This window comes from Hyla sarda, chromosome 1 (assembly GCF_029499605.1).
Source record: "Hyla sarda isolate aHylSar1 chromosome 1, aHylSar1.hap1, whole genome shotgun sequence".
Lineage (NCBI taxonomy): Eukaryota > Metazoa > Chordata > Amphibia > Anura > Hylidae > Hyla > Hyla sarda.
In genome coordinates, this window is record NC_079189.1 from 17,614,766 (window position 1) to 17,638,479 (window position 23,714).

At 40.4% G+C, this 23,714-nt stretch overlaps 1 protein-coding gene across 3 annotated transcripts in view; it reads right to left on the reverse strand.

Annotated features, from left to right (window-relative positions):
- DYSF (dysferlin) overlaps positions 1–23,714 on the reverse strand; it is a 438,078-nt gene that overhangs the window by 120,442 nt on the left and 293,922 nt on the right. For all 3 annotated transcript variants that reach the window (XM_056552799.1, XM_056552788.1, XM_056552789.1), the window contains exons 31-34: positions 18,855–18,948; positions 18,689–18,766; positions 6,243–6,424; positions 5,731–5,871 (exon numbers count right to left, since the gene is read on the reverse strand). In XM_056552799.1, the coding sequence (XP_056408774.1) occupies positions 5,731–5,871; positions 6,243–6,424; positions 18,689–18,766; positions 18,855–18,948 (495 nt within the window). The remainder of the gene's footprint in view (positions 1–5,730; positions 5,872–6,242; positions 6,425–18,688; positions 18,767–18,854; positions 18,949–23,714) is intronic.

Genomic DNA, 23,714 nt, shown 5'->3' on the forward strand with positions numbered 1-23,714 from the left:
AGAAGACCAGTCATATTATTATCCACAGAAGACCAGTCATATTATTATTCACAGAAGACCAGTCATATTATTATCTACAGAAGACCAGTCATATTATTATCCACAGAAGACCAGTCATATTATTATCTACAGAAGACCAGTCATATTATTATCTACAGAAGACCAGTCATATTATTATCTACAGAAGACCAGTCATATTATTATCTACAGAAGACCAGTCATATTATTATCTACAGAAGACCAGTCATATTATTATCTACAGAAAACTAGTCATATTATCATCTACAGAAGACCAGTCATATTATTATCTACAGAAGACCAGTCATATTATTATCCACAGAAGACCAGTCATATTCTCATCTACAGAAGACCAGTCATATTATTATCTACAGAAGACCAGTCATATTATCTACAGAAGACCAGTCATATTATTATCTACAGAAGACCAGTCATATTATTATCTACAGAAGATCAGTCATATTATTATCCACAGAAGACCAGTCATAGTATTATCTACAGAAGATCAGTCATATTATTATCTACAGAAGACCAGTCATATTATCTACAGAAGACCAGTCATATTCTCATCTACAGAAGACCAGTCATATTATTATCTACAGAAGACCAGTCATATTATTATTCACAGAAGACCAGTCATATTATTATCTACAGAAGACCAGTCATATTATTATCCACAGAAGACCAGTCATATTATTATCTACAGAAGACCAGTCATATTATTATCTACAGAAGACCAGTCATATTATTATCTACAGAAGACCAGTCATATTATTATCTACAGAAGACCAGTCATATTATTATCCACAGAAGACCAGTCATATTATTATCTACAGAAGTTCAGTCATATTATTATCTACAGAAGACCAGTCATATTATTATCTACAGAAGACCAGTCATATTATTATCTACAGAAGACCAGTCATATTATTATCTACAGAAGACCAGTCATATTATCATCTACAGAAGACCAGTCATAGTATTATCTACAGAAGATCAGTCATATTATTATTCACAGAAGACCAGTCATATTATCATCTACAGAAGACCAGTCATATCATCATCTACAGAAGACCAGTCATATTATTATCTACAGAAGACCAGTCATATAATTATCCACAGAAGACCAGTCATATCATCATCTAAAGAAGACCAGTCATATTATTATCCACAGAAGACCAGTCATATCATCATCTAAAGAAGACCTGTCATATTATCATCTACAGAAGACCAGTCATATTATCATCTACAGAAGACCAGTCATAGTATTATCCACAGAAGACCAGTCATATCATCATCTAAAGAAGACCTGTCATATTATCATCTACAGAAGACCAGTCATATTATTATCTACAGAAGACCAGTCATATTATTATCTACAGAAGACCAGTCATATTATTATCTACAGAAGACCAGTCATATTATCATCTACAGAAGACCAGTCATATTATTATCTACAGAAGATCAGTCATATTATCATCTACAGAAGACCAGTCATATTATTATCCACAGAAGACCAGTCATATCATCATCTAAAGAAGACCTGTCATATTATTATCTACAGAAGATCAGTCATATTATTATCTACAGAAGACCAGTCATATTATTATCCACAGAAGACCAGTCATAGTATTATCTACAGAAGACCTGTCATATTATTATCCACAGAAGACCAGTCATATTATTATCTACAGAAGACCTGTCATATTATTATCTACAGAAGATCAGTCATATTATTATCTACAGAAGACCAGTCATATTATCATCTACAGAAGACCAGTCATATTATTATCTACAGAAGACCTGTCATATTATTATCTACAGAAGACCAGTCATATTATCATCTACAGAAGACCAGTCATATTATTATCTACAGAAGACCAGTCATATTATTATCCACAGAAGACCAGTCATATTATTATCTACAGAAGACCAGTCATATTATTATCTACAGAAGACCAGTCATATTATTATCTACAGAAGACCAGTCATATTATTATCTACAGAAGACCAGTCATATTATTATCCACAGAAGACCAGTCATATTATTATCTACAGAAGTTCAGTCATATTATTATCTACAGAAGACCAGTCATATTATTATCTACAGAAGACCAGTCATATTATTATCTACAGAAGACCAGTCATATTATTATCTACAGAAGACCAGTCATATTATCATCTACAGAAGACCAGTCATAGTATTATCTACAGAAGATCAGTCATATTATTATTCACAGAAGACCAGTCATATTATCATCTACAGAAGACCAGTCATATCATCATCTACAGAAGACCAGTCATATTATTATCTACAGAAGACCAGTCATATAATTATCCACAGAAGACCAGTCATATCATCATCTAAAGAAGACCAGTCATATTATTATCCACAGAAGACCAGTCATATCATCATCTAAAGAAGACCTGTCATATTATCATCTACAGAAGACCAGTCATATTATCATCTACAGAAGACCAGTCATAGTATTATCCACAGAAGACCAGTCATATCATCATCTAAAGAAGACCTGTCATATTATCATCTACAGAAGACCAGTCATATTATTATCTACAGAAGACCAGTCATATTATTATCTACAAAAGACCAGTCATATTATTATCTACAGAAGACCAGTCATATTATTATCTACAGAAGACCAGTCATATTATTATCTACAGAAGACCAGTCATATTATTATCTACAGAAGACAAGTCATATTATTATCTACAGAAGATCAGTCATATTATTATCCACAGAAGACCAGTCATATTATTATCTACAGAAGACCAGTCATATTATTATCCACAGAAGACCAGTCATATTATCATCTACAGAAGATCAGTCATATTATTATCCACAGAAGACCAGTCATATTATTATCTACAGAAGATCAGTCATATTATTATCCACAGAAGACCAGTCATATTATCATCTACAGAAGATCAGTCATATTATTATCCACAGAAGACCAGTCATATTATTATCCACAGAAGACCAGTCATATTATTATTCACAGAAGACCAGTCATATTATTATCTACAGAAGACCAGTCATATTATTATCCACAGAAGACCAGTCATATTATTATCTACAGAAGACCAGTCATATTATTATCTACAGAAAACTAGTCATATTATCATCTACAGAAGACCAGTCATATTATTATCTACAGAAGACCAGTCATATTCTCATCTACAGAAGACCAGTCATATTATTATCTACAGAAGACCAGTCATATTATCTACAGAAGACCAGTCATATTATTATCTACAGAAGACCAGTCATATTATTATCTACAGAAGATCAGTCATATTATTATCCACAGAAGACCAGTCATAGTATTATCTACAGAAGATCAGTCATATTATTATCTACAGAAGACCAGTCATATTATCTACAGAAGACCAGTCATATTCTCATCTACAGAAGACCAGTCATATTATTATCTACAGAAGACCAGTCATATTATTATTCACAGAAGACCAGTCATATTATTATCTACAGAAGACCAGTCATATTATTATCCACAGAAGACCAGTCATATTATTATCTACAGAAGACCAGTCATATTATTATCTACAGAAGACCAGTCATATTATTATCTACAGAAGACCAGTCATATTATTATCTACAGAAGACCAGTCATATTATTATCCACAGAAGACCAGTCATATTATTATCTACAGAAGTTCAGTCATATTATTATCTACAGAAGACCAGTCATATTATTATCTACAGAAGACCAGTCATATTATTATCTACAGAAGACCAGTCATATTATTATCTACAGAAGACCAGTCATATTATCATCTACAGAAGACCAGTCATAGTATTATCTACAGAAGATCAGTCATATTATTATTCACAGAAGACCAGTCATATTATCATCTACAGAAGACCAGTCATATCATCATCTACAGAAGACCAGTCATATTATTATCTACAGAAGACCAGTCATATAATTATCCACAGAAGACCAGTCATATCATCATCTAAAGAAGACCAGTCATATTATTATCCACAGAAGACCAGTCATATCATCATCTAAAGAAGACCTGTCATATTATCATCTACAGAAGACCAGTCATATTATCATCTACAGAAGACCAGTCATAGTATTATCCACAGAAGACCAGTCATATCATCATCTAAAGAAGACCTGTCATATTATCATCTACAGAAGACCAGTCATATTATTATCTACAGAAGACCAGTCATATTATTATCTACAGAAGACCAGTCATATTATTATCTACAGAAGACCAGTCATATTATCATCTACAGAAGACCAGTCATATTATTATCTACAGAAGATCAGTCATATTATCATCTACAGAAGACCAGTCATATTATTATCCACAGAAGACCAGTCATATCATCATCTAAAGAAGACCTGTCATATTATTATCTACAGAAGATCAGTCATATTATTATCTACAGAAGACCAGTCATATTATTATCCACAGAAGACCAGTCATAGTATTATCTACAGAAGACCTGTCATATTATTATCCACAGAAGACCAGTCATATTATTATCTACAGAAGACCTGTCATATTATTATCTACAGAAGATCAGTCATATTATTATCTACAGAAGACCAGTCATATTATCATCTACAGAAGACCAGTCATATTATTATCTACAGAAGACCTGTCATATTATTATCTACAGAAGATCAGTCATATTATTATCTACAGAAGATCAGTCATATTATTATCTACAGAAGACCAGTCATATTATCATCTACAGAAGACCAGTCATATTCTCATCCGTAGACGATCAGCCATATTCTCATTTACAGAAGTGCAGCCGTATTCTCATCCATAAAAGACCAATGACATTTTCCTCAACCATCATTACCATCCTATGGTCTAACACAACACCGTTATTTGTCTTCTAAAAGATAAACAATACTTTCTTGTTCTACATTTAGCTGAACATATCTGCCCTTCACATTTAATATATATCAATCTAGAACAATGTCCCCTCATTGGCACAGACTTTAGTTCTTCTTCTGACTTTCCAAATACAGAAACATAATGACATTTTTGATTGATTTTAGAAAAATAGTCTCAAAATTAAAATCTAATTTTATTATATCCGCGTAACAAATATTATTTTTGTGCGTGTCGATGGAAAAGTTTCCACTCCTTCGACAACTGCGCTAAACTCCACAGACTTGAGCACATCAGTTCTTATGACTTCATGATGATGTAAGAAGCAATGTCTTTCATCAACAGTCATACGCGGTATTGCTCTAGACTTCAGGATGTTGTTTTTATATATAAAATATGTATTTTCATATAATTTCCAATAATGTTCTATTTTCTATGTCTTCGTTCGCCTACCCTTCATTTTCCTTGCTGTATTTTGCAGCCAGTAGACTTGTGAATGCAGCCAACGTCAATAGGCTTTAATAACCAGCTGGCAGGAAGGGTCTAGACACTGGGCAACCTCTCCGTCTCTTAGGATTTCAAATGTGTGAACCTACAGCAAAGCAATATACTCCACACCGGACAAGGGGAATCTCAAACAGCGTTAGACGTTCCTGCTGTGTTAATATCATATTGTATTCTTAGATCTCCTGGGGAACATGAAGGATGTTGTTCAATTCTCAGCTCCACTTTCCAAACACTAGAAGCCCATGACCACAATGACATATTTACTCATATATTTGGTTGAATAATTGAATTTGACATATTCACCTTTTCTCTTTGGATGAGCTCAAAGGCAGCGAGCAATTCTCCCGTGGACTTCTCTCCCATCATGACTGGATACCAGGACAGCCTTGGAGAACGTTGCAGACTTGGTTTACAGATACAACGTCCCATGAATTCATCAGCTCCCTGCATAACAGGACATAAGTGATCAGAAGATGTTCCAAAAATGCTCAAATAAAGTCTGTCCTAAATATATTGTGTCAAAATATTCAATATTCAACCTTTAGCTGGTCATAAGACAAATAATGAATGTCTACCAGGTTATAAGTTTTTAGGAAATTTTATTAGTTACTATTTATTGTCCTTAAACTTTTAGGCCACTGATCAATGTCTTCTGGCCAAGCTGTAAATTTTTTAGCAATTTTTGTTAATTCCTAAAAAACTTTTGGGCCATTAATGGATGTACAGTCTGATATGGTAGTGGCAGTATTTTCTAAATGAAGGATCAATGAGTCGATGGCCAGTTTTATCACCATGTTGACAAAATGGTCACTTACGTAGGTGTCATGATCATAAATTTCCACCACAATATTGGGTGGAGCTTCAGCCACAAAGGCAGGGTCCCCAAAAATTTCGATTTCATGGAAGATCAGGGTCTGGTCCCAGGTTGGATTTAAAGTGCTTTTTCCAACCACAGTCTTCTGGCTTTGATGCAGGAAGGATACAATGGCATATGGGTCTACAATGACATTGAAAAGAGAAGGTCAATTACCAAAAGGATTACATGTCACAATTTATACAATCCTATACTCAAGTATATGTAACACATAGTAAGATTTGGATTTTTATTTACAACCCTATGAGGCTCTAAACTTGGCCATACCCAATAGATTGCCATTGGTCATTACTTTTGGACATTACTCTTAAGTAATAACCTCAGAAAAACGAACAAATTGTTTTCTGTTTCTATCTTTGCAGATGACACCAATCTTTGTAGTACGGTACAGTCTATAGAGGATGTGCATAGGTTACAAGCTGACTTGGACACACTGAGTGTCTGGGCATCCACTTGGCAAATGAGGTTCAATGTTGCAAATGTTAAAGGGGCATTCCAGGATTTTTTTTTTCTTTGACTATGCTACAGGGGCTGTAAAGTTAGTGTAGTTCATAATATAGCGCCTGTACCTGTGTGTGACGTTTTTCTCACAATTCTTCTGTGATTTTCACCCCACTATTTATTTTTAACAGCATACAAAATGACTGCTGTCTCAGATTTTTCCCAGCTTGCAAAGCGGCCGAGACCTGACTCACTAGTAAGCTGATGACAGGGAGCCTGTCTGCTTCAATGGGTGGAGGGATCGTTTGGTGGGAGAGAGATCAATCTGCAACTAATGCAACAGCTGTTGGCACCCTGATTGAAAACCACAGGTCTTTTGATGGATGCAGCTCATTTATGTTTCAATGGGTGGGGTGGCTGATGTGTGGGAGGGAGGAAAATGGAAATGTGGGATTTGTAGTTAAAAAAAGAAAAGTCAAACAGGAAATTCAAGTTCACAAAAAGCTAGCCACAGTGTTATGGTAATCTCACAACATAGACATTTATCCCCAAGACAAGCGCAGATCCTTCCTTAGCATGTCCATTACTGCCTGCCAGGTACGTACTAAAATCACCGAATGGTGGATAACCCCTTTAAGTAATACATCTGGGTACAAAAAACCTACAACATCATATGTCCTATAGGGAGTAATAACCTGCAGCGTCAAATGTCCAAGGGGGAGTAATACTAGGAGAGTCACTGGTAGAGAAGGATCTGGGTGACTTGTAGATCATAGACTACAGAACAGCACAATGTCAAGAGAAATATAGAATCCCCTCCCCTCCCCTGTCACCCATTCACCTATACCCCTTCCCTTCACCTTCTTGGTTGATCCTGATGGATATGTGTCTTTTTTCACCGTACTATGTAACTATGACTTATGACTTTAGTGTTGGTTGAAGCTGGTGATGTAGATATTCCCTATCTGGACTTCAGCAAAGCCTTTTATGTGTTTCCCCATAGAGATATGATAGATAAGCAATTGAAAGTTTTACCTAATCCCTGAATAGTTTAATGGATTTGCAGTTGGCTGAAGGATAGATATCAGAGGGTTGCTGGTAATGGTGTGTATACTGAACAGAGACTGGTTACAGTCTTAGCCCGCAATAAATCTTCTCTCCCCTGCCTGCCCCATCACCTCTTCCTGCCCGCGCACGGACTATTCTCTGTATCTGCCTTCTGGCCATTTAAGTTATACTTTACCATGAGGTTGGGCCGGCAGCAGAATGTTTACAACTTCTGGACAACCCTTAAAGCTCTCATGATTTAACGACATATTGAACGAATGGTGTTGCTTTTTAAAAATCGATCCAGGGTGGCCACGATTTGGTAAGTTTGTCACCACTTTTGATTTCTTTTCTGCCTATTTTCTTGACCTACATAAATTATCTATAAACCACCTAATGGTGACGTTTTTCTCTCTAGACATTTCAAATGGATAAGTAGTTAGTAGTGGCTCGAATGAGATGCATGGTTCAGTTGTGTTTAGATAGGAACCACAAAGGTTTGGGTAACCATAATAGTAATAGGCAAGCCACAGACAGATTATATGGATCGCTCTTAGACCAAAATTGACTAATGGTGGAAAGAATGCCAGTAACAACTATACCATTTGTCATAAGGTACCATCTGGACATCTATGGCATATATCCACAAATTTGTGAGAAACCATGGGATCTTGAGTGAATAGAAGATAATTCTAGGTCTTATAATGTCCCACCAAGCTCTCCTTCCCACCTTCTAATGCAAACTCAAACCCTGGTCATTTGGAGTAAAGAGGTCATTTGAAAAAAACTTTGAAAAATAAATGTTCTCTAAGTATAAAATTTTTCAGCCCACAAAGTTCTTTACTTGGCAAAGAAACTTGTTCGTAAAACATTTTGTGAACTTAAAGGAGATCTCCAGAACAAAAAAACATATCCCCTATCCTAAGGATAGGGGATAAGTATTAGATTGTGGGTGCTCTGACTGCTGGGACCCCCGCAATCTCACACCCGGCGCCCTGTCTCTCCTCCTGAATGGAGCGTGCCAACCACCACACAAAGCCATGGGCGACCCATCCCCACGGTGCCTCTTTATGGGATAGCCGGAGCGCTGGATGTCCGGCTGTCCCATAGAGCCACATTAAGGGGGCATGTAGACACGCTCCATTTAGAAGGAGGGCTGGGGCACCGTGCAGGAGATCGCGGGCATCCCAGCGGTCAGAACACCCGTGATCCGACACCTATCTCCTATGCTTCAGATAGGGGATACGTTTTTCTTTCCCGAAGTACTCCTTTAAGGACCTTCTCGAGGGAGCTGTTCTATAGCCCAGTTGTACAGACCATGCAAGAAGAGCTCAGGGTGTTTGTGGGTGAGGCTGAGGGTCGATGTATTGCAAAAACTTTAACATTTAATTCATGAAATTCTGCAATAACGCCTGCAGGTTTTATGTGTTTTGTGGGCTTGGTGATAACTGAATAGTGAATGTTCTTTTATACAAGCTTACAAGTATCAACGATTTGGCAATACATAAAAACACCTTTCTCCTTCGGTTAGTAAATTGTATTTCGCGAGTGCTGCCGCCCTGACTGGTGACAGAATATTAGGTCTTATGAATGGGTCACACGTATGTACCATATGTTTACACAGTGATCACAATTCTGCATTGTAGCATTTAATGGATGTTGTCGTTGGCTTCTTCCAACTCTACAGACTCCCAAGTCCGGCCAATCACGCGGGATGAGATCACTGCTCGGGGCCGGAGGATTATAACAGCACAGCCATTGTTGGGAACTCAGGATATAATTATCAGTATAACAGTGAAAGCATTTACCAAAGTAATTGTACTGGATGTATTGCACGAGCAATACACCCCCCCCCCCCCCCATCCCTCCAAGATACTGGAAGGACCCTCTGATCTAAAATGTGAATGTTTTTCTCTTTAGAGAACAAATGGAGAATGTTAAGGAGGACATATTACTTCTGGAGAAACTTCATGGAGTAATAGGTGGAAAAAATATACATTTATATACATTTTTTATATAGCATTGGGAACATAAAATAAATGCCTTCTGCGATTTTGTGATACCGGGAGAGATTCATCAAGACCTGTGCTGAGGAAAAGTCGACCAGTTGCCCATAGCAACCAATCAGGTCGCTTCTTTCATTTTTCAGAGGCCTTTTTTTAAAAATAGGTTGCTATGGGCAACTGATCAACTTTTCCTCTGCACAGGTTTTGATGATCTCCCCCACCATCTTTGTTACCTTTTAAGAGCTGTCACGACTTTAGCTAAAGTCTCCAAACTGCTGAATGAGACTTCCTGCTTTTAAACTTAGTGATAGGTAGAAACCTATTGGATATTTTTGTAACACTGAAAAATTAAAACAAAATGCTGAAGTCTCCTAACTGCTGTTTGACAAAAAAAATATACTTTTTCTTAATAAATAACATTAGGAAAACGTAAAACAGCTACTGCAATTTAATGATAACATCTTTGTATCTTTTTAAAAGCTGTGATGACTTCAGTTAAAGTGTCCTTACTGCTGTGTGAGACTTCCTGCTTTTGAGCTAAGTGAGTGAAAACAATTGGATATTTTTCTCAAATATATGTAATTGAAAAAAAAAAAAAAAAAAACTTAAGTCTCCTAACTGCTGTGTGAGACTTTCTGCTTTTGAGCTAAGAGAGTGATGGGTAGAAAAAATGATACTTTTCTCAATACCTAACATACATACATAAATTTAAAATGCCTACCACAATTTAGTGACACTTAGGAATAGGTGGAAAAAATATAGGATACATTTCTAAATATATAACATTAAGAAAGTTAAAAAAAATGACTTCTGCAATTTAGTGATACCATCTTAACATCTAGATCCCTTTAACCTGAAGGTAAAGTCTCCTTACTGCTCTGTGGGACTTACTGCTCTGAAGCTAAGCGAAAGGTAAAAAAGAAAAATAGGATAGTTTTCTCAGATATATAACATCATAAAAAAATGCCTTCGGCAATTTAGTGATACCACCTTTGTACCTTTTTAAGAGCTGTGACGGCTTTAGCTAAAGTCTCCTAACAGCTGTGTGAGACTTTCTGCTTTTGAGCTAAGCAAGTGTACTTAATAGTAATAGGTGGAAAAAATAGGATACTTTTCTTAAATATGTAACAATAAGAAAATTAAAAAATGTCTTTTGCAACTAAACGATACCATATTAAGATCCCTTTGACATGTGAACACTTCAGCTGAAGTTTCACTACTGCTCTGTGAGACTTCCTGCTTTTGAGCTAAGTGAGTGCACAATGTGGTAGGAGACTGTGAGCGTGTTGCTTTGCCATACTTGCCCAAATCTGAAGAGGCAAACCAAAACATCTTAGGCCGACCTTTAGGACCGTCTGAGAACACCTTTAACCCACCCAAAACACACCCGCTTTTGGGCTGGGTTTGTGCCGTGAAGAACCCTGCTCCTGTCTGCTCTTACTTCATGCTGCTATACTACTAGAAATATAAGATTATTCTCCTGTGTTATATGGAGCAGCTGGACGAGGAGGAGGCTGCTGGTTATAGGTAATAGTCTTACAGAAAAGCTATGAGGAAGGTAAATTCCGTCCCAGTATGTCCCTCACTTTCTCCTCATTTTATGACTTCTCCTGACTCTGTATGTAAATAGAAAAAGACCATGATTAACCCTTTACAGCTAGCTATGTCCTCCTCTACACAAGCTACATAGTACACATTTCTGTGTTAAAAATAAATCCGTTCATTCTCCTGCTGTATTCAATGGATCAGAGAATCAACAAAATGGCGAAACCGCTACATTGATGCGCTCAATCTGGATCATGGTCAGATCTGAGAACAAGTATGTTCGGTCGGCACTTGGATCGGTGCGGGTGCCAGGGATAAGAGATCCAGTAAGAGTACAAAAGAATCCCGGCACACCAGTCTTTGATGCAAATAATTTTCCTTTTTATTAAGGCATAAGTTTAACGCAGCACGCGTTCCGGCCTATACAGCCTTTTTCAACTGCATAGGCTGTATAGGCCGGAACGCGTGCTGCGTTAAACTTATGCCTTAATAAAAAGGAAAATTATTTGCATCAAAGACTGGTGTGCCGGGATTCTTTTGTACTCTTACTAGATCTGAGAACAAGGCTCCAGTTTAAAATCACACTCTACAGGTTCTAGTCTGGAGTCTAAATATTTTTTTTCTACACGTGGATTAGAGCCTTAAAACTTTCTGATTTGGTCGGAATTTATTTAAAGAAGCATTCCGAGGTTTATTTGCTTTTTTTTGCTTATGTAGTGCAGCATAGGCTATTACTAGAGAATAATGTAGAGGCATTCATGTTTACGACTTGTGCTTACCTATTTTATCTGATGTGGCAGGCATAGGATATGCTCCATAATCCTGCCTACATTTCCCATAAATCAGCAGCAGTATACAGATAGAGCTAGAGGAAAGAGGTATAACTACTTTATATCCTGATCCTATGGAGATAGCAGCAGAACATACACACACACATACATATATATATATATATATATATATATATATATATATATATTAGTGAAGATGTATAACTACTATTTATCATGATACCATAGAGATAGCAACAGCAGTATACAGATAGAGCTGGAGGAGAGGTATATAACTAATATATATCCTGATCTCATAAAGCTAGCAGCAGCAGTATACAAATAAATCTGGGAGGAGAGGGGTATAACTTCTATATTTTCTGTTCCCATGGAAATAGCAGCAGCAGTATACAGATAGAGCAGGAAGGGAGGGGTATAACTACTAAATATCCTGATCTAATAAATATATCAGCAGCAGTATACAGATAGAGGTAAAGGGAAAATGCATTACTACTATATATCCTGATCCTATAGAGATACCAGCAGCAGTATATAGACTTACTTTAAGGTCTGATCTGGAGTCTGAATTAAATGGGTCTGATCTGAGGTCTGAATTTATTTAGGGGTATGTGGTCTTAATTTATCTTGAAATCTGAATTGATTTAGGGTATTTTTTTTTAGGTCTGAATGTATTTAGGGGTCACGGTCTGGAGTCTGAACAAATTTAGGGTGGAAAAATCTTTTCAGGACACAAGGATGCCCCGGTTACCTCTCTGCGGCCAGGCGTTAACTTTAAAAACGCAGGGGCCGCCGCCGGGAGGTAGCGCAAGCAGGGACATCACTGACGTCACGTGCGTGCGCCCATAGAAGAGCAGAGCGGAGCTGCGAGGAGGACGCACGCGCATGGTAAGTCACCAGCGGCACATCATCTTCAGTGTTCCAACCACCGCTCCTCTCTTGTCCCGGGACGTACTGCTATGGCCCATAGGCCATTGGAGACTGGAGGAGTGGTGGTCGGAACACTGAAGTGGGGCAGTAAACAGACATATAGCCTCCAGCCATACACTGTATATGGCTGAAGGCTGTATGTCTGTGGGGGAACTGTACTGCTCCTAATGTGGGGGACTGTACTGCACCTAATGTGGGGAACTATACTGCACCTAATGTGGGGGAACTATACTGCACCTAACGTGGGGGAACTATACTGCCCCTAACGTGGGGGAACTATACTGCACCTAATGTGGGGGAACTATACTGCACCTAATGTGGGGGAACTATACTGCACCTAACGTGGGGGAACTATACTGCACCTAACGTGGGGGAACTATACTGCATCTAATGTGGGGAACTATACTGCACCTAATGTGGGGGAACTATACTGCACCTAATGTGGGGGAACTATACTGAACCTAATGTGGGTGAACTATACTGCATCTAATGTGGAGGAACTATACAGCACCTAATGTGGGGGAACTATACTGCACCTAATGTGGGGGAACTATACTGCACCTAATGTGGGGGAACTATACTGCACCTAATGTGGGGAACTATACTGCACCTAATGTGGGGGAACTATACTGCACCTAATGTGGGGGAACTATACTGCACCTAATGTGGGGGAACTATACTGAACCTAATGTGGGTGAACTATACTGCATCTAATGTGGAGGAACTATACAGCACCTAATGTGGGGGAACTATACTGCACCTAATGTGGGGGAACTATACTGCACCTAATGTGGGGGAAGTATACTGCATCTAATGTGGGGAACTATACTGCACCTAATGTGGGGGGAACTATACTGCATCTAATGTGGGGAACTATACTGCACCTAATGTGGGGGAACTATACTGCACCTAATGTGGAGGAACTATACTGCATCTAATGTGGGGAATTATACTGCACCTAATGTGGGGAACTGTACTGCACCTAATGTGGGGGAACTATACTGCACCTAATGTGGGGGAACTATACTGCACCTAATGTGGAGGAACTATACTGCACCTAACGTGGGGGAACTATACTGCACCTAATGTGGGGGAACTATACTGCACCTAACGTGGGGAACTATACTGCACCTTATGTGGGGGGAACTATACTGCACCTTATGTGGGGGGAACTATACTGCACCTAATGTGGGGGAACTATACTGCACCTAATGTGGGGAACTATACTGCACCTAATGTGGGGGAACTATACTGCACCTAATGTGGGGAATTATACTTCACCTAATGTGGGGGAACTATACTGCCAACCTAATGTGGGGGAACTATATTGCACCTAATGTGGGGAACTATACTGCACCTTATGTGGGGGGACTATACTGCATCTAATGTGGGAGAACTATACTGCACCTAATGTGGAGAACTATACTGCACCTAATGTGGGGGAACTATACTGCACCTAATGTGGGGAACTATACTGCACCTAATGTGGGGGAACTGTACTGCACAGTCTTGTGCAGGGGGGCAGGGTCTTGTGCAGGGGGGCATGGGGTCTTGTGCAAAGGGGGCATGGGGTCTTGTGCAGGGGGGGCATGGGGTCTTGTGCAGGGGGGGCATGGGATCTTGTGAAGGGGGGCATGAGATGTTGTGCAAAGGGGACATGAGGTGTTGTGCAGGGGGGGGGCATGTTTTTTTTTTTTTTTTTTTTATGCGGCCCACATAAACTTAAACCTTTTTTTTTTTGCCCATGTTAACCTTTGAATTTGTTTCATATGTACTGTATATGCTTTCATATGTACTGTATATGCTTGTTGTAACTCAAAGGCTAACATGGGCAAACTGTAGTGGTAGCCTATACATGTTCCTGACCTTGTGATTAGGGGTTTCTATATTATATTTTGTGTACTTTATATACAGTACATATGAAACATGTCCCTACTTCTTCCCTGAAAGCTTCTACATTCAACGTGCCATGCCTGACCCTTCAACATTCAACCCTGTTTTAGCCTGACACAGAGCGGCAGAGCTGGCGCTAGATTTAATGTACGGGCAATCCTACAAAATATAAGTGCCTGTTGACAGGTTAGCCGCTAATACTCAAACAGGTGCCTTCTAGCAGTGCCCGCGCCCACTAATGTCATGTGTTTACTATATGCTCTGCACAGACGGAGCACTAACTCCCCAGGTCTCCAGAGACGGGCGCTCCGTGCCCAGGCTATGAATTTCCACTAATAAAACCATGGATTTATTCCTGGAACCCCATGATTTGTGGAGTCGTGTCTGCAGCTACGCAGCCCCCAGACCCTTAAGTCTATTAGACAATTTATATAACAACGAGCTGCGATAAGCTCCGGACGGCGTGAAAATGTGCGCCCCCTCCGACGCTCCCAACCCCCCCCCCCCACCGCTGTGCCCCTTGTGTTTCACCGACACTAAATATATCACGTAAAAGACATTTTTATGTCACAGAGGAGTTTAACGGTAGGATGCAGACTTTTTAATTCCACTATAAATTCTCGAAAATTTTGGTCTGGGTCCGAGAAAACATACCTGGCTTTTAACACTCAGGATGAATTTTCCAGGGGGCATGAATTGCCTTAATTTAGTGTTTGGTACCAAAAATAAATAATAAAGCCCTTTTTTTTATGGATTTGCCAGAGTCAGGTGTTTTCCTTTCCAGTGGTTTCAATCAATTCTTTCATTTACAATAAACATGATATGAAGGGAGCTCTTTGAACGGCTCGGAGCGGCCTGTGGAAGTCAGGTTTGTGTGCGAAGAAGGAAGGGAGGGGGTTGTAGAGAGGGGGGGGGGGAGATGGAAACATTGAGGGGTCTGGAAAGAACTACGTACGGAGGAACAGAAAAGTTTCCCCAACTTTAAACGTGAGTTCAGGAGAAGCATCAAAAAAGTTTCCTCTTAGTGACAGCTGTGACTGGTGGCCACGTAGGAGAGGAACATTCATAGACAGTAAAAGTAGAGAACACTACGTTACATTGACTTTAAAGGGTTATTTCCATTATTTTAACATTGGTGAGGGTCTGACCCCTTGGTCCTTCACTTTCCTCTTTGTGACAGCTGTGACTGGGGGTCACATAGGAGAGGAACATTCATGGAATACAGTAAAAATGAAGAACACTACGTTTCATTGACTTTAAAGGGTTATTCCCACCACTTTTAGATCGGTGAGGGTCTGACCACTTAGTGACAGTGAGCCTGGTGGTCACATAGGAGAGGAACATTCATAGAAGACAATAAACATGGGGAATACTACGTTACATTGACTTTAAAGGGTTATTCCCACCACTTTATGACTGGGGAGGGTCTGACCACTTGGTTCTTGGACATCCAGGTGGACCAGAAGTGGTGTTGAGCATGGTAAGCTTTGAAGGAGATGATGTGTTACAGCAGTCCTGGGGGCCTAAGGTGTTTAAAGTAGATTACCATTGGGATGGGTGGCCCTTAAAATGTTTCCATTAATAAAAAAAAAAAATATATATATATATATATATATATATATATATATATATATAAAACTCAATGGGCCTCATTTACTAAGCTGAAACTGACCAGTTTTTGTCTGGTTATTTTGTCTGAGACATGTCTGCGCCAGTGTGCGCCAGTGTGTGACAGTGTGCGCCTGAAAAATCTGACAAACCCGACCGATTTACTTTGGAATTCACAGAAAATCCTGTGGAAAAATGGCTGGAAATATTGACCTAGAAAAAGCTGGTCAGAAAATGTTCCCGACTTTTCCCAATAGTAAATAGAGAGGAATCCTACAAGTCTGAAACAACTTTTCCCACTAGTAAAAACCCAAAACTCTTAGTAAATGAGGCCCAATATGTGTGTGTGCGTATGTTCCAGCATCACGTCCAAACGGCTAAAGATATTAACATGAAGCTTGGTCACATGTTACTTATATGTCAACAACAAACACAGGATAGGTGATTTTACACTTACTCACCCCCATTTGCCAGGGTCGGGGTCTTTGTTTAAAGTCCCATACAAGTCTATGGGAAATACATGTTACTGCATAACTTCCAAACAGCTGGAGATATTTCGATAATACTTGATCACATGTTACTTATATGTCCACTTAAAATATAGGATGGTTAATTTAACCCTTAACTACCCCCATTTGTGAGGGTCTGGGGTTTTGTTTAAAGTCCCATGCAAATCAATGGGAAATGTAAGTTCCCACATAACTTCTGTACGGCTGGAGATATTTCAATAATACCGGGTACACATATTACTTATATGTCAAATAAGATTATATGATAGTTAAATTAACCCTTACCTACACCCTTATATAAAAGATGGGTTTTTGCTTCCAGTCCCATGCAAGTATATGGGACTTTCAGTACCTTACTCCACAAGCTCTGCTCTGCATCTCCTGGTGAATGTGTCAATCCGGCTTGCAAGCCACACCCCATATCACAAAGACACGCCCACATGTTAAGCCCCACCCCTTTTATTATCTACCCTTTTTGTGCATCGGTCTGGCTTGCAAATCACGCCCAGTCCCACAAAGCCGCGGCCCCTTCTATTTTCAGCTTACAATATCTTCATCCCGAATCAGTCCCACTTGAGGACAGGATATGAGGACGGGACATAAGAACGGGATATGAGGTCGGGATATGAGGTTGGGATATGAGGACGGGATATGGGGTCGGGATATGAGGACGGGATATGAGGATGGGATATAAGGACGGTATATGAGGTCGGGATATGAAGACGGGATGTGAGGACGGGATATGAGGTCGGGATATGAGGACGGGATATGAGGTCGAGATAGTAAGACGGGAAATGAGGTCGAGATAGGAGGTCGGGATATGAGGATGGGATATGAGGTTGAGATATGAGGACAGAATATGAGGACGGAATATGAGGACCGGCTAGGAGGTCGGGATAGGAGGTCAGGATATGAGGATGGGATATGAGGTCGAGATAGGAGGACGGGATATGAGGTCAGGATATGAGGACAGGATATGAAGTCAGGATAGGAGGTCGGGATAGGAGGTCGGGATAAGAGGTCGAGATATGAGATTGGGATATGAGGATGGGATATGAGGACAGGATATGAGGTCGAGATAGGAGGTCGGCATATGAGGACGGGATATTAGGTCGAGATAGGAGGTCGGGATATGAGGATGGGATATGAGGACAGGATAGGTGGTCAGGATATGAGGACGGATATGAGGTCGGGATATGAGGACGTGATATGAAAACGGAATATGGAGTTGGGATATGACAACAACATATTAGTTGATTTTCCTGATTTTCCTCCCCAACAAGGATTAGGAAGGAAAAACTGGGCAATGCCGGGTGCTCAGCTAGTATATATATATATATATATATATATATATATATATATATATTCTGCACTGGACTCCATATGCAATATACAAATGATACATGAACATTCGTGAAGTTGTTATGTTAGAAACGGAATAAACAGGCAAATGTGCCACATTGATATGTCTAGACGACTGGGTAAGAGCATCTCCAGAATGGCTGGATGTAGGGTGTTCCCATAATGCAGTGGTTGGTCGACTCTTTATCCAGATATGTTCTATTTGCAAACTGTAAATCAGAGGTGCACATACACTGAATATCTATAGTGACGCACTACCTGAAAAACTGTCTTTGTCCATAGGAATCAGGTTCCGGGCTTGGTAGAGATAGCAGCGTAGATGGTATCGGTTCCCATCTGTAAGAGAAAGGCAAAAAATCTAATTTACCAAAATATCCCATTTTATCCATTCACTACCGAAAAAATAACACAAAACTGTACTGACAATCAAAAATGCAGGATATTGTGGGGCGGTTCACTCCTAGGCTCAGAGTACTTGTAGTTCTTCCATCATCACTTTTGTCATCTGTGACTCCACCCTATGAGAAGAGAAAAATAATAGCTTACAACTGGTCAGAGGAATTATTCTCATCAGAACATGTAGACAGCCCACACGATCATCACATTGCACAGTAATAACCCTACACTGACCTGATAATATGACCACACTGCACAGTAATAACCCTACACTGACCGGATAATATGACCACACTGCACAGTAATAACCCTACACTGACATGATCTTACCAATGCATAGTAATATCCTACATTGACATGATCTTATCACTGCACTGCACAGTTATAACCCTACACTGACTTGATTTTATGACTTTACTGCACAGTAATAACTCTACACTTACATGATCTTATCACTGCACAGTAATATCCTACACTGACATGCTCTTATGACTGCACTGCACAGTAATAACCCTGAACTGACCTGATCATATCACCACACTGCACAGTAATAACCCTGAACTGACCTGATCACATGACCACACTGCACAGTAATAACCCTACACTTACCTGATCATATGACAACACTGCACAGTAATAACCCTACACTGACCCGATCATATGACAACACTGTACAGTAATAACCCTGAACTGACCGGATCATATGACCACACTGCACAGTAATAACCCTACACTGACCTGATCATATGACAACACTGCACAGTAATAACCCTACACTGACCCGATCATATGACAACACTGCACAGTAATAACCCTGAACTGACCTGATCATATGACAACACTGCACAGTAATAACCCTACACTGACCTGATCATATGACCACACTGCACAGTAATAACTCTACGCTGACATAATCTTACCACTGCACTAAACAGTAATAACTCTACACTGATATGATCCTACCACCGCACTGTACAATAATAAACCTATAGTGACATAATCTTCCCACCGCACCGCACAGTAATAACTCTACACTGACCTGATTATATAATCACACTGTACAGTAATAACAATATACTGACCTACTCATCAGACTGTACTGTACAGTAATAACCCTGCACTAACTGGATCATATAAAGGCACTGCACACTATTAACCTTGCACTGACCAGAACACATAAACACACTGCACTCTAATAGCAGATAACAAGACTACGCTGCACGCTGATAACACTGCGCTCTTGTAACCCTCCCTGACACTACTGCCGAGCTGCAAACCTTTAACCCTACACAGATGACACTGTATTACCATGTTGCACTACTTTTATTATTTTTTCCCCTGCACCATCGCACATGTTACCCATTGGTCTACAGACTCTCCCTGCTGTACTATATCAGTGTTATATACAAAACGTCCACTGGAAACGACTGTGAAGTCAATGGATGTTTGAACATTCGATGCGGTTTTCGCTACATAAATAATCAGAGATAATAAGATGTAAATTACATTTTCCCTGCGGCGTGTCGGAAGCTTTTTGCCGGTGACTGGTTTATTTTATCTGAAGCCCCGATAGCAGGAAAAGTCGTTGAGGAGCCTCCTGTGAGGCGTCAACGTGACACCCAAGCATATTATGGGGGGGGGGGGGAGCGACACATGACACAGCTGGTTCTCCGCAGGCTCCAGAGACTGCTGCCACAAGATGTAGGTGGTCTGCACCAATCCTGCCTGCTTTGTGTAAAATGCCTGGGGAACCCGTCCAAGTACTATCACACTGCGTCTAAAGGAAACTTGTGGCGTGTCAGCCGAGTGACAGCTCAGTAGATGTAGTCATAGACCAAAACAGTGTGCAAGCAGAGAGAAGACGTACACATCGGAAACATGGAAGGAGCAGCCCAGTTGTGTCACTTTCAGCAGCAAAACAACTGGTCCACTAAACTTCTGTCCATCAACAAAAATTACACAAGACACATCGTACGGATGTTGTTGGCAAAGTCTCCGATCTTTGCGGAAATATTTGAGAAGAAAGAATTGATCTATAGTAGCTGGGTTGAATTTCATCCATTGTATTCTCAAAACCAAACTTGGCAAAACCTAAACTTGGTTCTCTTGTGCTGGTAGACCAGATGACTTCCCCCGATGACTTGCTCATTGTGCTGTTATCTATGGGATAGTAAATCGCCAAGCGTGGTGGGTCAAGTAGTGGGTCTCGAATAAGGAGGACATAGTGAGCATTCTACAACCACCAGTAAGCCATGTTCTGCAACGTTCTTGTCTCCTAGCAGTAAAAAGGAGCTCCTACTAGTCTTATTGTGGTTGTACATGCAGAGGTTGTAGCCCAAGATGGGTGGACTCCCTAATTATTACATGTAGAGATTGCTGGATGAGCTTCCAATAGATTCACAGATATCATACCATGGTTCAAAACTAAATTATTTTTACAGTCTTAACCAGAAAAGATCCCAGTGTTGTTCACCATAAAGATCTGATCCAATGGAGTTCGTACGGAGACCATTCATGGGTGACAACCTGGACAGGACTTGCATTACCCCTATGACCATCAGGATATGTAAGTACCAAAATAGGCTCACAGTGACCACAATAAGTTCTTAGAACAGGCGGAAGCTCTCACTAAACATCTTCTTGAACGTGGCTACCCACAGACAGTTATCGACAGAGCCTTCCAATAAACTGAAAAAAAGACACGTTGCTAAAACAAAAAAAAATGCAAGAACATGTCAAAAAGTATTGACAGACGTTTTGCCTTCTCTTTTGCCAACTCAACTTATCAAAAAAACTATTTATGATAATTGGTTCTTTTTTGAACATGACAATGTGCTGGGAAAGTTGGTAAAGGAGAAACACATGATCACTTGAATGAAAGGAATGATTTTTCATCTTTTTTGTGAATTTTGTATTCCGCTGCTCAGAGTTTGGAACAAACTGTTCCGAACGCTGGTGCCGGCGCCACGAGCTTGTGACGTCATAGTCCCGCCCCCTCAATGCATGTCTATGGGAGGGGGTGTGACAGCTGTGGAGGAAATTTTATGGGGAGGGGGGTTACACTTTGGGAAATCCTCCCACTACCTCCGATATACACTGTGACCCCAATGTGAATATAAAATCCAAGTGCAAACATCAATGTAGCATAATTGTAGCCGCACTGGCATCACTTACTCTGCTACCCATAATCGTACAGCTATTCTAACTACATCTGAATCTAACAAAATCAAAAAGTCAACGCATAAAGAACTAATTTATTCCCGACCATGTGACCGGTCCATAGAGAGATGTAATAGTGCAGAGTACGACGCCAAAAAGCCACTAGCCAAGACTGCCTGCATCCTGGTTACAATACGCTGCATTATCCCTCCTTGGCCCACCATGCCCTGTGTGTGGCCTGGGCAATAAGTCATAGAGATTGCAGAAAGGAAGAATTTCTGGGTCATTTCATGCTATAATGCCTGTGATATACTGCGCACACCGGCTGTGATGTATTTAGCTGCATGGCGGGCAGTGTTAAAAGTTCACTCTTCAATAAATGGAGTATGAAGAATAAGGCCAAGCGGAGAGGATCATGGGTGTGAGGACCTGTCCAATGTAAGCAAATTAGGAAATGTGACACATCCACCAGCGCAAGTCTCCTACATGCCCAGAGTCTGGAGATTTAATAGAGAATCCCATAGAGTCTACAGCTCTGGGTCACAAGGTAATGATGAAGTTTTCTTTTTTTTTTTTTCCAGACAGGGTTTGTGTATTATTCATTTAACGTCAGCCTTGGTATCTTACGGTAACCTACAATAATCCTTCACTGTTCACCAGCAAATGATTTATAAATAAGAAAAAAATTAAGAAAGTGGAACGGCGCAGGATGTTTGAGTTTTCCAAAATTTGCTTATGGAAGGTTCGGTGGAAACGACTTTTAAAACAAACAGAAGGACAATTACCGGGAAGTGCAAACAACACTGGATTCCAGTGGCGGGACTGGAAACGTTAACCCTTTACTGCCACGGGTTCACGCGCAGGCCGGCTTCTGAAGAATGGATGGATAACGTTTAACTGGAAGCTGAAGGGGCCCCACCATTGTTCAATGGTTTGGTGTTGCTCGACCAGTAGCTCGTAGGTCACATATAACCCTCTGACTCCATCTCTTTTCCAACCATGTGGCTCATCACTTGCTGGGAGCTGAATAGAATGTCCACCAATGTTATATTACTTAGCTAGATGCCATATTGGTTATATAGGATGGCTAGGTCTTTAATTTAGACTGTCTTGATCGATGTTTGATATTAAGACTTAGCTGAGCAGATAAGATATGTTGAGCACCTCTGTTTTGGTATATCAGTCCTTATTGTCACGGTTCGGCTGGCAGGAGGTGGATCCTCTGTGCCAGAGAGGGATTGGCGTGGACCGCGCTAGTGGACCGGTTCTAAGTTACTACTGGTATTCACCAGAGCCCGCCGCAAAGCGGGATGGTCTTGCAGCGGCGGTAGTAACCAGGTTGTATCCACTAGCAACGGCTCAACCTCTCTGACTGCTGAAGATAGGCGCGGTACAAGGGAGTAGACAAGAGCAAGGTCGGACGTAGCAGAAGGTCGGGGCAGGCAGCAAGGATCGTAGTCAGGGGCAACGGCAGGAGGTCTGGAACACAGGCTAGGAACACACAAGGAAACGCTTTCACTGGCACAATGGCAACAAGATCCGGCGAGGGAGTGCAGGGGAAGTGAGGTATACATAGGGAGTGCACAGGTCAACACACTAATTAGACCAACTGCGCCAATCAGTGGCGCAGTGGCCCTTTAAATCGCAGAGACCCGGCGCGCGCGCGCCCTAGGGAGCGGGGCCGCGCGCGCCGGGACAGGACCGACAGAGAGCGAGTCAGGTACGGGAG